The sequence below is a fragment of the Cervus canadensis genome, chromosome 10 (assembly GCF_019320065.1).
Source record: "Cervus canadensis isolate Bull #8, Minnesota chromosome 10, ASM1932006v1, whole genome shotgun sequence".
Taxonomy (NCBI): Eukaryota; Metazoa; Chordata; class Mammalia; order Artiodactyla; family Cervidae; genus Cervus; species Cervus canadensis.
In genome coordinates, this window is record NC_057395.1 from 70,744,667 (window position 1) to 70,761,572 (window position 16,906).

The 16,906-nt window shown below is 41.0% G+C and overlaps 1 protein-coding gene across 1 annotated transcript in view; it reads left to right on the forward strand.

The window, feature by feature from the left end:
- Positions 1–219: 219 nt before the first annotated feature.
- The window catches only part of IFT52 (intraflagellar transport 52), a 29,401-nt gene continuing 12,714 nt past the window's right edge, over positions 220–16,906 (forward strand). Inside the window, 9 exon segments of the mRNA XM_043479582.1 lie at positions 220–414; positions 2,413–2,540; positions 3,156–3,243; positions 4,191–4,320; positions 4,610–4,685; positions 5,754–5,825; positions 9,632–9,758; positions 13,065–13,151; positions 14,293–14,361. Coding sequence (XP_043335517.1) covers positions 2,422–2,540; positions 3,156–3,243; positions 4,191–4,320; positions 4,610–4,685; positions 5,754–5,825; positions 9,632–9,758; positions 13,065–13,151; positions 14,293–14,361 — 768 coding nt within the window. The 5' untranslated portion in view covers positions 220–414; positions 2,413–2,421.

The following is a 16,906-nucleotide window of genomic DNA, read 5'->3' on the forward strand; positions in this document are numbered from 1 at the left end:
TGTCACTGTTTCCACTGTTTGCCCATCTATTTGCCAAGAAGTGATGGAACCAGATGCCATGATCTTAGTCGTTTCTATTAGCCCTTAATGAAACTAGACATTAATGCAGAAAATCCGATGAGTTTGTTTTTGGCCTAAAGTTATTCCACATTCTGTCTGGATTTACCCCCTATCCAAAATAATGGTACAGTCCCGCATAAGCCCCGCCCCTGCCCATCCGGACTCCGCCTCCTAGAGAGTTAGGCGTAGTGGCGTCTTCCGCCAGGTCGTCTGCTCTTCGCTCCTGAGGTGGGACCACGCCCCGGTCCACGCCTTCCCAGCGGGCAGTTTCCCAACCACCGTTGCTAAGCGGCCGTTATCTGGCAGCGAGGTGCTGGGCTGCGGCGGTTGCAGACGGTGGTCACCGGGCCTCAGGTAAGGCGGATTCCTGCTGCGGTGGGCCGGCCAGGGCGCTGAGGCGGCCTGGGAGTTGGCGAGGGCCTCGGCCAGGTGTCCTCGAGGTTGCTGGGCATATCCTAGGGAAAATTGAGGTCCACTAAGGTAAACAAGGAGCGCAGATAGAGGCCCGGATCCCAGACCTCAGACGGGGCTCGAATCTGACTCGCCTTCTGCTGAAAGGTCTTTGATCAAATGGGAAGGAGCATTGACATGAAACTGTAACGTAACATCCTAGTCCTATCCCCTTTTCCCAGGTATCCTGCTCTTAGGAATTTGTTCTAGGACAAAAATAGTGACAGAAGCAGAAATATGTAAATTGCAGTAGGCCAGAAATAGAAAAGATGCTTATGAATATTGGGTTTATTGTGGCACCCATGCAACCACTAAGGTAATCAGAAGGCAGGATATAATGTTGTTTGTACACTCTGAAAATAAGCATGGGCGTGGATAAATAGAACATGAAAAGATCATGGGATTTTTTTTTTTAACCTGTCAAAATCATTTTAAAGTTCAGCTTGAAGAATGAAGATGTGGGACTAGCCAGGAAAATTCTAAAAATTCTGAGTAATAGAGGGACTAGCTTTTTATCAGCAACACCAAATATTATACCTATAGGAATTAAAATAGGTGAGACTGAGCAGAAACTTACAGGCAGATAGATTATATAGAATATATAATAAAATTCAATTTTTAGGGATTTACTATATAGGCAAGGTGATATTTTAAATCAGCATTGAAAAGATAGATTAGTGTCAGGCAGCTTTCTAGTAATTAAAACAATAACAAAATTAATTTTAAATACCAAAATAAATTCCAAGTGGACTAAAGTTTAAACCTTAAAAATTATAACATCATAAAAATACTAGAAGAAAGCATTGTGAGATATATTTATAACCTTAGCATGGCAAAAACTCTTCTAAATACACCATGCAGTTCAGAAGCCAAAAAGGAAAACGTTAATACTTTTGATTCTATTAAATGTAAAACTGTCCCTATCGCCTGCAAAATTCATCCAAACGAAACCAAAAAAACTACCAGTAACTTAAGTCTAAAAACAAACTTCTGAAAATATTTGTTTCATGATCAACTAAAAAGTATTAAGCCTAATAAAAAAATGATCTGAGTATGTGAACAAGAAAATCAGAAGAAATACAAGTCGCTAATATATCCAATGAAAGATGGTCTTCTTATAATTTCAGAGTGCAGATTAAAACAATAAGGTTTTTTTTTGCCCATCTTATTTGCCAAGATGAAAAAGTTAAAAAGAGTGGTGTAGAAACAGAAATGTATTAGTGTTAGTGAAAGTAAAAATTAGTACAGTTTTTTGTAGGGCAATTTAGAAATAATTTAGTTAGCCATTCAACAGGAATTTATTCTGAAGATCTGCAAAGTAAGCCAGAATGTCATGTTCAATGATGTTCGTAGTACTGTTTTACTAGCAAAAAATTGGGGGAAAACACAGATGTCCATTGGTATATGACTGATAACATACATTTTGGTACATCCAGAAAATGGAATATTGTGCAGCACTTAGAAAAATAGTGGTATATAGTGACATGGAAAGATGTGAAAGATACAGGTTAGATGAAAAAAGTGTGTTGCAGAATAGTGCATATGGTCCTATTTTGTAAATAAAACTTCAACTGTGTGTGTAAAAAGAATTTAGAAAATTGTACCCCACATTTAAGAGTAGTTAAGGGTGAGGAATCAGGTTGGAAACATGGTTTCCCATGTGGCAGGGTGATGGCAGAGCAGGGCCATGAGAGTGAGCTGGTAGGAAACCCAGGGTCTGCCTTGGGTTTCTGCAGCCATGATTATTTATTTCACTTTCAGCCTTTGGGAATTGTAGGTAAGTTGCAGCTGTGCTCCTTTTCTTAAAGAATTATAGGAAATAGACTATTTATTCCTTTTAGGGTCTTTCTTTTTGGAATATTGTTTATTGTTTCCCTTTTTCTGATTCCTTTTTCCCATAAGGAGGTGACCATGGAAAAAGAGCTTCGGAGCACCATTCTTTTCAATGCATACAAAAAGGAAGTCTTTACCACCAGCAATGGCTATAAATCCATGCAGAAAAGACTTCGGAGTCATTGGAAAATTCAGAGGTGACTGAGTATACTGTTTTCGCTTCTAAGCAGTAAAAACAGCTTGCTGTTGAGGTGGGAGGGGTTCCACTAAACATTGTTCAGAAGTAAATTATTAAACCATCTTGTTTGAAAATTGTCAATTAGCATATTATTAAGTTGTCCCCCCAAATTACAAGTCAAAAAATGATTCTAATTATACATACATGAGTTTTTCAGAGGTTAAAGCCTTTCTCCATATTTTAACTCAGGTCAGTACTTCAGTTTAGGGAAAGGAAAAACTGAAAATATCTCTTGAGTGTGTATGTATGGTTTTTCTTAATGGATAAGGATATGTAGTCATGTGAGCTAATGGTAGAGCTGATTGAATTAGTTGTTGGGGGACTTCTTTATGCTCTAGTGTGGTCTCATGGGACATCTTGTCTTATAGGTATATTTGAACAGAGCCTGATGACTCTGGGGCAGGCCTGTTAGAGAGGAGTCTCACTTTTGATAGAGAAGCTAGACTAGGTACCTCTAAATCCTTCATCTCTGGGCCTCTGTAGCCTCTGATTCCATACAGTCTAGACGCTAAAATAGCTCATAAATTGGTTTAAATCATGGACCTAACGCTTGCTTTTAAAATCATATTTCTAGCTTAAAAGATGAAATCACACCTGAGAAGCTCATTGGGGTGAAACTGTGGATTACAGCTGGGCCGAGGGAAAAATTTACCGCAGCTGAGGTAAGAAATATTCATAAAGACATGTAGTGAGATAGCTAGGAAAATGGGCTCTGAAATCTTGAACGTAAATTCCTCTTCACCACTTACCTGTGAGGCCTCAAGGTGGTCACTTCATCTCTGTCTTCATCATGGAGTTGTTGTGATGATTCCTGCAGCACAACAGCTCTGGTATGGCATGGCTGTGGTGTGGCTGAGTTATTGCATGAAAGTGCCAGACACATAGTGCAGGCGAGTTCAGTATCAGCCATACCTCTTTGCCATATTTTTGCTTTAAAAATAGGAAATTCCATTTAAAATTAAGCTATTTTTAAACTCTGTTTCATGGCTAGACAAAGAATGAGAAATGTGAAACCCAGACATAAATGACAAGTGAAGATGTGAAGACATCAGACCCCTTATGTACCATTGGTGGAGAGGTGAAGTGGTGCAGCCACTATGGAAAACAGGATGGTGGTTCCTACAAAAATGACAAACAATTCTGTGATTCAGCAATCCCACTTCTGGGATATATGCAGAGAATTGAAAGCAGGATCTCAAAGAGGTGTTTGTACACCCATGTTCACTGAGAGCACCATTCCCAGCAGCCAAAAGGCAGAAGCAACCCAGGTGTCCACCAACAGTTGAATGGATAGACAATATGGGATCTATATGGCAGTGACTTGTGATCTTCCTTTAGCTAGTAGTTTTCCACTTTTGCTGTCCAGATAGTCAACTGGGAAAATATCATTTCAGTTTGAGTATTTTGGAGCTTTATGCTAATGACAAATATGGAAATCCTATTGATACGTAGAGAGTAAATTTTATGTTTTCTTAATATAAAGTTATATTTAAGTGCCTTTACAGATTGGAAGTGTTTCTTTTTTAGCTAGTTAAGATCTTATTCACAGTAGTTTTGACAAAGGTCTTTGGCATAAATTTATAGATTGTTTTTCTTTTTCTTTGTGTAGTTTGAAGTCCTAAAGAAATACCTTGAAGGTGGTGGAGACATCCTTGTGATGCTAGGAGAGGGTGGGGAATCCAGATTTGATACCAACATTAACTTTCTCCTAGAAGAATATGGAATCATGGTTAATAATGGTAATTATTATTATTATTTTATTAGAGGCAGTAACTTCCTATTTATTATTTATATCGTAGTCCTCTGGGCCTAATAGTACAATGGAGAAAGCCCTGGGCTGCGAGGGTGCTTGGTCCTGCATTCTGACCTCCCCAGCAGTCTCACTTTTTTGGTGCTTAGCTTCTTCCATGTATGAAATGAGAGCAATTGGAATACAGTTCCAGGATTCCTTTCAGGTCAAAATTTGTACCTGTCTGTAATATCAAACTTCTCATCTAAGATGCACCTTCTTCTCTTTTCTGCCTAAAGATGCTGTGGTTAGAAATGTGTATTATAAGTATTTCCATCCTAAAGAAGCTCTAGTTTCCAATGGAGTCTTGAATAGGTAAGCATATCAAAAGTGGAAATGACTTTGCCAATGACTCTCCTCTTTCCTCCGTGACTCTTCCCCTCTGTCTTCTCACACATTGTTTTCTCCAGCCCTTTTCCTTTCTTGCCTTTTTGTTTTATTTTATTAAATGATAGTTTATTGTATTATATCACTTTTTATCCATCAAATAATATTACTTCCATCTTTTGAAACCTGACTTCACATCACCTTTTGACAGAATATATTCAGTTTCAAGTAACAGAAAACCCTGTTCAAATGGGATTAAGCAACAGGGAGATTTTATTGATTCACGTAATTGAAAAGCCTAGAAGTTGGACAGGCTTTGGATATGGACTGACAGAAAGATTCCTGATGTCATCAGGGCTCCAGTCTCATTTTTCTGCAGTTCTCTTGGCTCTGCCCTCCTGTGTGTGTGGACTGAATCGTTGTAACAGTTCCCAAATTGGTATCTTCATGCTCCATGAGTTAGGGCAAGAGTTCAGGCCTTGGTTCCAACCTGCTCAGCAAAAGTAGACCTGAGGTGTGGTTTCTTTGAGCTGGCCTAGACCACGGGCTCATCATGAACTGGTCTCTGTGGCAGAGGGCATGGAAGGCCCTGGGTCATATTCACCCCTGGGACCAAAGGTGAAACTCGTTTTTTCTCATCCATTGGATCCTAAACCATAAGAGCTTTGAGAAAGGAACTGAGTGTATCAGGGGCCATATCAAGGACCCTCTGGTCCCCGTATCCAGAACGATTCATTCCACACTTCAGCTTGCCAGGTACGTAGGGTCTGAAGATCCAGAGTCTAGAATACAAGGCGAGAATGTGGGTCTAACACATATTTGAGCCCTATCCTCAGGACTCAAGAAAGAGCAACTAACTCTTACATTTTCATATTAACTTTTGCAAACTTCCCAGAAGAGATAGAAGTGTATAGGAGTACCTTTATTTAATTTTTTTAAGAACCGTATTTTGAACAAGTCTGCACAGTCCTTGTATCTGACAGTTAATGAATGGAGTGTGAAATCCCTAAATTTTGTTGTCGTTGTTTACTGGATTTTAATTCATTTTTCTTCAAGGGAGATTAGCCGAGCTGCAGGGAAGGCCGTGCCTGGGATCCTTGATGAGGAGAGCAGTGGAAATAATGCCCAGTGAGTGTGTTCCCCGAGGCCACCTGAAGAGGGCGGAGTTGTCATTTGAAGAGTTTTCTTTTTCAAAGTGAAAAAGTTTTCATTCTTGATTACAAAAGTAGTTCTCATCAAAAAACCAGTTTGATCAGTTCAAAAGGAAGAAAATAGAAGTCCTCCACTCTTAATCCATGCCCTTCTCCCCAAAGATAGTCCTTCTAAACATTTAGATTTAAAAATCTTTTTTTTTTTTCATATATAAGAATAGGGATAGGTACTTTATCCTTCCCTGGTGGCTCAGAGGTTAAGGCGTCTGCCTGCAATACGGGAGACCCAGGTTCAATCCCTGGGTCAGGAAGATCCCCTGGAGAAGGAAATGGCAACCCACTGCAGTGTTCTTGCCTGGAGAATCCCATGGAGGGAGGAGCCTGGTAGGCTACCATCCACAGGGTCACAAAGAGACTGACAGGACTGAGCCACTTCACTTCACTTCACTTTATCCTTTTAATAATGACTGGATTAAGTTGGATGTATGCTAACCTAACCAGTCTCCTCTTACTGAACATTTAGGTAATTTTATAATATTTTGCATTAATAATACCACCTAACATTTAATGAGCACTTACTATGTTGTAGGCATGGCATGTATTATTACTTCAGTTAATCTGCACAGCAGCCTCTAAGGTTATTGACGAATTAACAGAGGGTGTATTTGCCCAGGCTCACTTGACTAGTGTCAGAACTGAGTTCCGGTGCTAGGCAGTCTGCTCCAAGGCCTGTACTCTTAACTTCCTTTCCTTATTTTTATTATACACAGTTTGATGATGTTGTTCAGCCACCAAGTCGTGTCCGACTCTTTGCGACCCCATGGATTGCAGCATGCCTCCCTGTCTTCCACCGTTTTATATTAATTGTCATAAATAACAAAGCACAAAGTGAACATCTTTGTAGGTACAGTTTTTGAGCACTTATGCTAGTATCTTAGTAGGCCAGATTCTTGGTTTTTAAATTTCAGGGTCACAGATCTTCCATTTGATGCATTGCCAAGTGTGATACATTAAAGTCACCCTCCAGGCATGTGTAATGTTTACAGTTCCTACGAACATGCCCCTTTCCTCTCTTGCCAGCACAGAATATTCTATTGAAAAATGATACCACTTTATTTTCAGTTGTAGTTCTTTGATTATTATGATTGGGATGGCTTTTAAAGTTTATTGACTGATTGTGTTTATCCTGTGAATTTCCTATTCACTGCTTTTGGTCTGTTTTTCTGTTGATGGTATATCTTATTCATTTACAAGACCTCCATGTGTTGCAAGTATTTTTCCCAGTTTATCATTTTACTTTGGGATATTTTGCCCCATAAAAGTTGAATGTCTTTATATTATTAATGCATATTACAAACCTCTAGTAGTTAAAATACTCTGATACTAATTCCAAACTACTGAAAAATAAAAAATTAGACCCAAAATATATGGAAGATAAGAGTTATTTTATAGTAAAAGTGACATATCAGATTATTGGGGAATGAATGGTATAATTTTGGCTAAAATGTTTTTCACTTGGAAAAACATTTCTATTTTCATGCCACATCTCAAAATGTATTTCAAATAGGTTAAATTTTTAAATATTAAAAATCAGACCACAACAGTACTGAAAGAAACTCTTAAGTGAATGTTTTATAATCTTAAAGTAAAAAAACTTTCTTAGTATGAAACCACAGTAGTCATAAAGAGTAAAAATATGTAGCAACATATAAGTTAACGTTTTTGGACATTCAAGAATCACAATCTGATTCTTGGTGAAGAAGTGAAAGAACTGCGGACTTGGATATAGAAGGATTTAGAAGTTCCCGATTTCACGCCTTACTTGCAGGGTGGCCCAGGGCAAAGTAACTCTTAGCTTTAGTTGCTGTATCTGTGTAATGGGGATGATAAGAATCTTAGAGAGTTGTTGGGAAACTCCAGTGAGGCAGTCCTTGTGGGAGCGCTTGTAAGGTCTGAGGCATTGTACCTTCCCTGCCGTCACATTCTCACTTACTCAGTCACTGTACTGAAGGGCAGATGGCAGGTGGTTTGTTTCCTGGGTTATCTCAGAAGCAGGACTGTGATTGAGAGGCTCTGAGGTTTGGATAAGCAGCCCTGCTTCGTGCTTTGAAATCTCTTAGCTGTTGGAGTCTCAGGCTCTCATTTAGCCCCGTGTTTTTTATCATGTCTTTTTTCCTTCTCTTACTCTGCTGTAGCCACACTGACTTTGTTTGAATTCCTTACGTGTGCTAAGCTCTCTCTCACCTTCGGACCTTTACATACCTGCTTCCTCTTCCAGGAATACTTTCCCAGCTAATCTTACTCATGCACATGTGTTAGAAGTCCTGTTTTGGGGGTGGGTGTTTAGCTTTAACACTTAAAGTCCCATGAAAATGTCAGTCTGATTGATTTCTTAGTAATAATAAAAGAAATGGAGTATAAATAGCTTGACAGTTTTCATCTTATAACCGACCATTCTCTGCTTTCTTAAGAATTATCTCCCTTGAGTGCACTTGGGAAACTGTGGGAAGGGATGGGCTCTGACGTCCACATAACTGTTTCTCCCTTTTCTTCCTCCTTGGCAACTGCTCACTCCCTTCTGCTCCTGCTCTGTAAATCCTGGGCTGCAGCCCCCTTACTGGGATACTGTTAGGGTAGGGGTAGAAGGAAGAGAATGGGCAAGGTGGGTCAGGTACCTCTTTTCAACCATGATGAGACTTAGAAGTCATAGCTGTAGATGAGACTTTACTGAAGGGACAGGGAAAACTGACACAGGAAGGAAATAATGGAAAACTTAAGCTAAAAAAATGAGTCTGAAGCTAAAAAGAATGGTCTAAGAGAAAGAAAAATTAAAATCTTCATAGGGAACTCTTCCTGGGTATTCCCTCTGCCCGTTCCTCCCACCTCCTGCCCCAGTTTCTAATTTTATGCTTTGCTTTTAAGACTCCTGTTTCTCTCCATTCTGAGAACAGTTCTTTCAAACAAATACTTTGGAGAACTCCTTTTTCCTTTTTTTTTTTTGTGGCTGCGAAGCTCCTTTTGTTTTTTTGGTCACATCGAAAGCAAGATCCTAGTTCCCCAACCAGGGATGGAACCCGCACCCTCTGAATTAGAAGTGCAGAATCTTAACCACTGGACCACCAGGGAAATCCCTCCATTTTTCTTTCACTGAAACCCTAGCTCCTCCTGCAGGGCCTGGCCTCACCCAGGTGTGCACCCCACCCTTAGCCGCTCAGTTCCACACCTTTTCCAGGAGTACATTGCCCAACTAGTGATTCACTCTGGGTACTCATAGTCTTTGCCAGAACAGTGTGGAGTAGAGGGGGTACTCCAAGATTGGTCTGTGTAGAAGTCTCCAGTGTGGGATAAATATACACCTGTATTCGTATAAGCCCTCAGCTGCTCCACACCCTTCCAATAGCAGACTTCGTACTTAGCAATAACACCAGTCAGGTTTATGAGGGGGAGAAAACTGTCCAAGACATGGTTCCCCAGAGCAGGCTCATGTGTGGTTCTGGTTCAGTTCTTAGATGAAGCCGCCGCCTCTTTTACTTCTCCCATAGGGACTACTTTATTTCTTTCTGTTACAATCATTTACACATACGATTGTACATTTTTCATTTATATTCACATTTCTTAAAATGCTTCATTAAACTTAGAGCTAGAGTTATACTGATTTTGAGTTAACAAACCAAAGCTTATAGATTTTCTGTTTGATCGTAACTTGCTCAAGAAACACTAAGATTATCTTCAAAAACTTTTTTATTCGTTAAAAACCTTGAACGTTTCTTTTCTTTCTTTCAGGGCTCTCACCTTTGTCTATCCTTTTGGTGCCACGCTGAGTGTCACGAAACCTGCAGTGGCTGTGCTGTCCACAGGCTCTGTCTGTTTCCCGCTTAACAGACCCATCCTGGCTTTCTATCACTCGAAGGTACAGCCTTTCTTAGATACGGGTGGATATGTAATTTTTATTACTGAAATTGTGAGAACTACTTTACTGTTTCTGTAGGGGTTTCATATATTGTCTCTTTCTTTTTTAGGGGGGGAGGGCTGCACCACTATGCGGGATCCGAGTTCCCCAACCAGGGATTGAACCCGCGTCCCCTGCAGTAGAAGTGTGGAGTTCTAACCACTGGTCCACCAGGAAATGCCTGTATTTTTTCATTGGTTTTCACAATAGTCCTGTGAAGTAGAATTTCAATGAGTTACATTTTACTTATGGGGAAACAGTGGTCACTGATGGAGTCAAGACCTAAACCTGCTCTTACCATAAATCCCAAGCTTGTCCAGTGCAGCATGAGACTGCCTGTAGTAAGCTGCCTCTGACCGCCAGCTCTCACGCTCAGTGTAAGAGGATCCATTTAGAGGAAGGTTGATTCAGCAAACTATACCACAGAATTGTGCTGCCAGGAGAACATTCCAGGAGACTGGTTGTTCAGTTCTCATCCTGGAGTACCTGCAAGGTACCGGTTCAGGTGGCTCGAGAGGGCATCACCGTCCTCCTCACCCCGTGCATCCACTGCCTTTTAATTCATGTCTGTTGAACCCACCTTCATCTGTCTACCAAGATGTGGAATTCACCAGTGACCTCCCAGTTTTTCCAGAGACCCACATGTCTCTAGTTCAGCAGGATCCTATTTTTCTTTATGGGACCTAGGTATTACTTTTCCTTCTTGTACTTAAAATTTCTGACATCATTTTATTAGGAAGTAAGTAAATGTCTATGCTGTGCTTGAAAGATGATTTTAGACAAAATTGGTAAAGCTATTATGGCAGTTAGTCTCGTCTAATCAGAAAGAAATACTGTTTTAGAATTAAAGTGTTATTAAATGATTCAAGATGTGAAAATGACCAGGTTACATGAAATGTCTGTTCAGAGGCACAAAAGTCATGAGACACCATCTTAAGGAGCCTCTGGTATTGTGTGTAATACCAGAGCTTTGATTTTTTTTTAACCAGGCATAGAGATGTTACCTGGCTTAATCAGTGGACTTTATGGAGTATCTGGTGGGTATTCCATTCTGTGCTAAGTGTGGCATTTCCTTTGGAACTCATGAGATTATCATCTGTTCATTGCCTAGCTATTTAAAGCCCATTTTCTCCTGCTAATAGGCTTTCAGTCCTGCCTTGTAAACACAGTCTTTCAGAGAGGTTGCTGCCTGTCACTCTTGTTGGTGAGATGAGGCAGTGATCCCCGGGAGGAGTTCCACCTGGTCCTATGAGCAGGGTCAGGCCAGTACTGGAGGGTTCTGCCTCCTTGCCCAGGGCCATTGCCTTCACTGGGCTCATCACGAGCCTTTCTAGGTCTTCAGTTTACTGGTACAGACTCATTAACACTGAAGGAGCAAATGGTCCTTGAGTTAAACATATGCCTATTTAATTGGAACAAGTTATAGACAGGTGCTGGAAAAGGCCACTGAACACAATGGTATAACCTGTCAGGATAGAATAAAAGGATTAAAGGACAGTCTACAGTCTATTTGAAATAAATGAAGTAGGAAAAAGAAAATACAGTCGATCCTTGAACAGTGTAGGGGTTAGAGGTGCCGACCATCTGCATGGTGGAAAATCACGTGTGATAGAGCCAGGCCTCCATCTGTGCAGTCTGCTTCTGTGAACTCAGTCGACCATGGACTATGTTGTACAGTAGTATTTACTGTTGAAAAAGTTCACTTGTAAGTGAAACCATGCAGTTGAAACCCATGTTCATTCAAAGGTCACCTGTCTATTAAGGAAAAGATAAATCTGTAAATAGAGTTTTATGTATTTACTTAGCCTATGGGGATTCAAATCACAACCCAGTTCATCCTGTCATTTCCCCATTCTTTCCGTAGAATTCCACCCAATTAATTTCCTATTCTCAGTAACTGATCTGTTTGCAGTGGTTATGGTGTAGAAATAATTTATTTTTCCTATGAAGCATTTGCTTTTCATGTGGGACCTTTTAGAGTTTGTTTTGCAAATTTTGTTTGATTTACAGAATTTGTGTATTTGTATAAGCCAACGTCTGTGGCTTAGGTGTCATTCTTTTTCAGTACCATTACAACTGTGTCTTCCCTGTATGTGACATTGCTAGAAAATCTGATTTCATTTTGTATTTTTAATTCTGTACTCTTTTTTTCTTATGACAAAATAATATATACTCGGTATTTTAAAATACAGCTATGGAAGGATTTCCCTCGTGGTTCAGTGGTTAAGAATCTGCCTTCCAGTGCAGGGGATGTGGGTTTGATCCCTGGTGAGGGAACTAAGATCCGACATGCTATGGGGCAATGAAGCCCGCCCAATCTAGAGCTCATGCGCCGCATGGAAGACCCAGCGCAGCCACAAAATACAGAGATGGAGGGAAAGCATGTGGCCTCCTGCACTGTTCTGAGGCCGGCCAGGCGGACACTGTGGTCATTTTCTCCTACTTCTGCTTGTGCTGCATTTTTGTTTATTTGTCTCACAGGCTTTAAACTCTCTACAACTGATGGTATACTTTTTTTTTAACCTAATGTTATGGCAGAAGCATTTTCCCAAGTTACTGAAAACCCTTTCTAATATACAATTTAACAGCTGGGGGAAGTTCCATTGTTCTTAACCGTATTTTGGGTGAATGTTTGGATTTATTTCTAATCTTTTGTGATTATTACTGTAAAGGTGTGCAGAGTGTTTGGTGTATTTCATACTGCTTTGTTGCTGTTGTTGGCAGTTTCAGCACCGTGTCAGAGACTGTCACTGAAGGCTGATCAAGTTTATAGTCACTTTTTCTTGCTTATTAATCTGACAGGGAAAAATACTTTATTTTTTAATTACTAATCTTAAAGTTTTTTATTATTAGCTAGTCATTTGTGAATTTTTCATGCTTGTGGCTTAGTTTTCTGTCTCCTAAACACTTTTTTTGGTACTCAAAATGTCTAAATCTTTACAGATTGTTTTTGAATTTGTCTTTTTTTTTCCCCTTAAGATTATGATTTTCATTTATAATTTCACTAACAATGGGAAAATACTGTCAAACCAATTTACTTTACATTACTTTCTGTTAAAGTTGAATAGAAGGGTATAGAAGTGTCTAAATTGAGAGGCAGGTTGGAATATAGTTGTCATAATTGACATTTCTAGACCATTAAAATGCCCATGTGAACAGACCCATGTTAGCATGTAGAGGACATTTGCTCACATGATTGTTTGGTGACTAGGATGCACGTGGTCCATCTGGGGATCTGAATCGCTGACCCTGCTTTGTCATCAACAGAACCAAGGTGGGAAACTGGCAGTGCTTGGCTCATGTCACATGTTCAGTGACCAATATTTGGATAAAGAAGAAAACAGCAAAATCATGGTAAGCTCTTTTCTTTTGTCATACTAATGAATATTGTATATGATTTTCATGTCATTTAAGAAACGTACTGCTGAGTTCATCTATTCATTTAAAACGAGCTCTTCAGAGCCCATTCTATTCCAGGCACTGAGGACTCAAAGGTGAGTCAGGCATAGTCTCTGCTCTGAGGAAGGATATAGGACATTGAGAGAGAGTGAGAGACGAACGGTCAGTGCAGAGGGACGTGGTGAGTGTCTAAGCATGCCACCCGGCTGGAAGCCTCCCTGGGGAAGCAGGGGGGAGCAAGCTCAGCCAGGGCCTCGTGTGTAGAGCCTTGGAACTCAAACTCTCTTTGAAAAGCCACGGCGAGCCCTTGTAGAGTGTCTGGCAGCCTTGGGCTTAGTCAGATCTTTGGGTGTGGAAGGGGGAACAGAGAGGGAAACACATAGCCAGTTAGGCTGGCTGGCTCAGCCCTGCAAGGAGGGACAGGACCTGAATGAAGGCAGGGACGGGGCGAGTGGGGGAGGGACTGGCCAGCACGAGGAGACTGTGATGGGACTGGCTGCTGATTGAGGCGGGGAATGAGGGAAAGGCCTGGCAGGTGTGGAGGGAGCATGTCCTGGGAAGGACGGCAGGGTGCTGGCCGGAGCTGGACTTTGGCGTGATGCTGGTGACTCACTCACCAGAGGGAGAAGGTCCCTCTGAGCTCTCTCATTAGTGAAAGATGTTCCTTTAGCCTTAAGGATTGTTGTTGTATTGAGATTGATTGAAGATCTTGTTTCTATAGAATCCACGTGAAGTTCCATTGTCTTTAGTCACATTCTGGGGGCATCTTGCTGTATTCTACATTTTAAGTCCAGACTGTCATCAGCCCATTATACAGGGATTGTTTCAGAATTGTGAACACATTTTAATAAACTTGGGCTTGTGGTTAAAGGCTTGAGTCCCCTAAGATAAATGGTAAATTTCTAAGAATAAGAATGGCACTAGAGAAGACTTTTTTTATATGATTTCACCAAGACAGGGGTGACTGCCCTTTTTCAAATCACTGCTGTATAGTCTCTTTCCTGTCATCATTTTTCTTGATTAAATTATCTAGTCCTGCCTACAGCTTTCTCAAATACCCAGTGTGTAATTCTGTGTTTTTTTTTTTTTAATTTAGGATGTTGTTTTCCGGTGGCTCACGACAGAAGACATCCGCCTAAACCAGATTGATGCTGAGGACCCAGAGGTAGGTAGGAGGTTGTGAATTAGTTAAAAACTTTGAAATAAAAAATGGGTCCAGCTTCTCAGCACCACTTCTAACAGTTCCAAAAACGTAGCTGTCTCTTACCTTATCTGTAAGATACCAAGCAATGATGCTTTTTGGCAAGATGAAGCCTATGCTGTAAAAAAAAAATCAGTAAATTATATTGTTAGTCATAGAATTCAGCAGGGTGGGAGCCTCTCTCTGTATATGTTATAACTGGAACTTAATGTGTGCTCTCTGGCTGAAATATTCAGAATCAGTATCTGTAGAGAAATACATCTTCAAAACTATGAAGTATATAAAAGTACTTTTTCATAAAGAAAGACCATCAGAATTTAAGTTTTGAACTCCAATTTGGTTGCCTGTAGGAAGAACAATCCTAAAGGCATTGTGATAATACTTCATCAGACATGGGAGAGTGGTAAGACCAGCACTGGAGGGACTTCCCTGGTGGTCTGGTGGTGAAGACTGTGCTCCCATTGCAGGGGACCTGGGTTCAGTCCATGGTCAGGGAACTAGAGCCCACTTGGCACAATTGAAGTTTCCTCATGCAGCAACTAAGACCCAGTAGAGCCAAGTAAATAAATATTTTTTAAAAAAAATAAAAGACCAGCACTGGACTGGGAACCAGTAACTACATTCTTGGTCTCGCTCCACCATGAGCCTTGAAACCTTAAGCAGGTTATTTCTGACCTTTTTTCATATTCATTTTCTCATTAGTTTTGGGGCTACTAGTACCTGTCTCATAGGGTAATTATGAGGCTTAAGTGTATCAACATAAATTTACTTGTTAAACTAAAGTGTATAAAAGGGCTACACATCTATCAAGACTTTTTTAAAAAACCTGTTGTATTTGTTATATATTAATACCAGGCCCTGTATATCACATACTTCCACATAAATCATTCTATTTAAACCTCACTACAGCTCTGAGAAGTAGATGGTTTTATTCTCTTTTTATCAATGAAACTGAAATTCTGCAAGACTACAATATGCCCAAAGTACCAACAGTTACAGAGCTGGGAACTAAACCCAGGACTCCTGACTCAAAAGTCTACTCCTTCTTCATTTACCTCTGTGTTTCTTAACTGCTGACATGTCAGGAAAATTATTTTTTGGCTATGGGTAGCACAAGGCGGCCAGAGACCATCAGAAATGGCTGCCCACAGACGGCCTGTGCCCTCGGCTGAGGACTGACTTGGCTGGGAAACCTCGGGCTGACTCAGGTTCGGAAACATGAGAGCCTCGTGTCTAAAACATTCCGTCACATGGAAACATGAAGTGTGGGGCTGTTGTGCTTCAACTCCTCCTGAAAAGTAATGTAAGCCCCAAAAGCAAAGAATTGGGGTACAACCAGGAATTGGCTTTTGAGGTTTCAGAGGACCCAGCTCTGAGTGGGTGGCGTGTTGGGCAGCCACCACCCTAGTTGGAGTGTTGTGTGTCAGGGGAAGTAATGCTAAGAGGTGCTGCGTCTGCTCCGGCTCCGTGTGGCCACCTTGCTCTTGCTCAGTTTCTGTCATTCCTGTTTTCTAACTGAGGAAACGGAAGTAAATTCTTCACGGTTCCCACTTAGATTAATCCCTGGCTGAGCCATTGTTCCTGGGTCAGGAAGATATCGTGCAGAAGGGAATGGCAATCCAATCCAGTGTTCTTGCCTGGAGAATTCCATGGACAGAGGAGCCTGGCGGGCTACAGTCCATGGGGTTGCAGAGTCGGACACGACTGAAGCGACCTTTGGGGTGTCTCGGCCTGCACCCATCCCTGGGCCGTGTGCTCTCACCGTCATCTCTTCCCTGTTAGGGGGTTGAAGCCTCTGCATCAGCAGGTCATGCTAGGAAGGGCGTTACTGATGCTTCCCCTTTGTTTCTGGTCTAAAAAGTTTAAGGATTGGGGAAGTTTATGATGCGTGGGGTGTAGAAAAAAGTGCGCCGGTTTGACCCAGGGTCTCACTGTCATCAAGCTCAGCCGCATCTCCCCAAGCACTGGTGGTGGAGAATGTGTAGCCATTTGTTGTGAGTGAGTTTAGAGATCAGTTTTTAAAACTGTTAGCAAGTTAGCCTTATTAGAAGTCCAGGATAAACGCAGTTCAAAGGGAAATTAGGAACACGCAGACTTTGGACTGCCAGCATGCATTCATTTAAACTTAAATTTATTGCCTGGCTAGGTAATGTCTTCCCATCGTTTGGAATTCAAGAGCAGGCACACTGAAGGCTCTCCCTTCTGCCTTTGCCCAGCCACCTGGTTCTTCTCCCCAGTGACACCAATCTTAGCAGTTTCTCATATGTTATTCCAGAGATAGTTTATACAGAGATAAGCAAACGTGTGTGTGTGTGTGTGTGTGTGTGTGTGTGTATACTCTCCTTCCCCCTTGTTTTACCCAGATGGTGCTATATGTATGGTATGTATATATACTGCCTAGCACCTCACTTTTTAAATATTATGTCTGGGAGATTTTTCCATATTGTTCATAAAAAGCTTTCTTTTGATTGTTTTTTGGAAGCTGTATTGTCCATTGTTTGTACTGCGG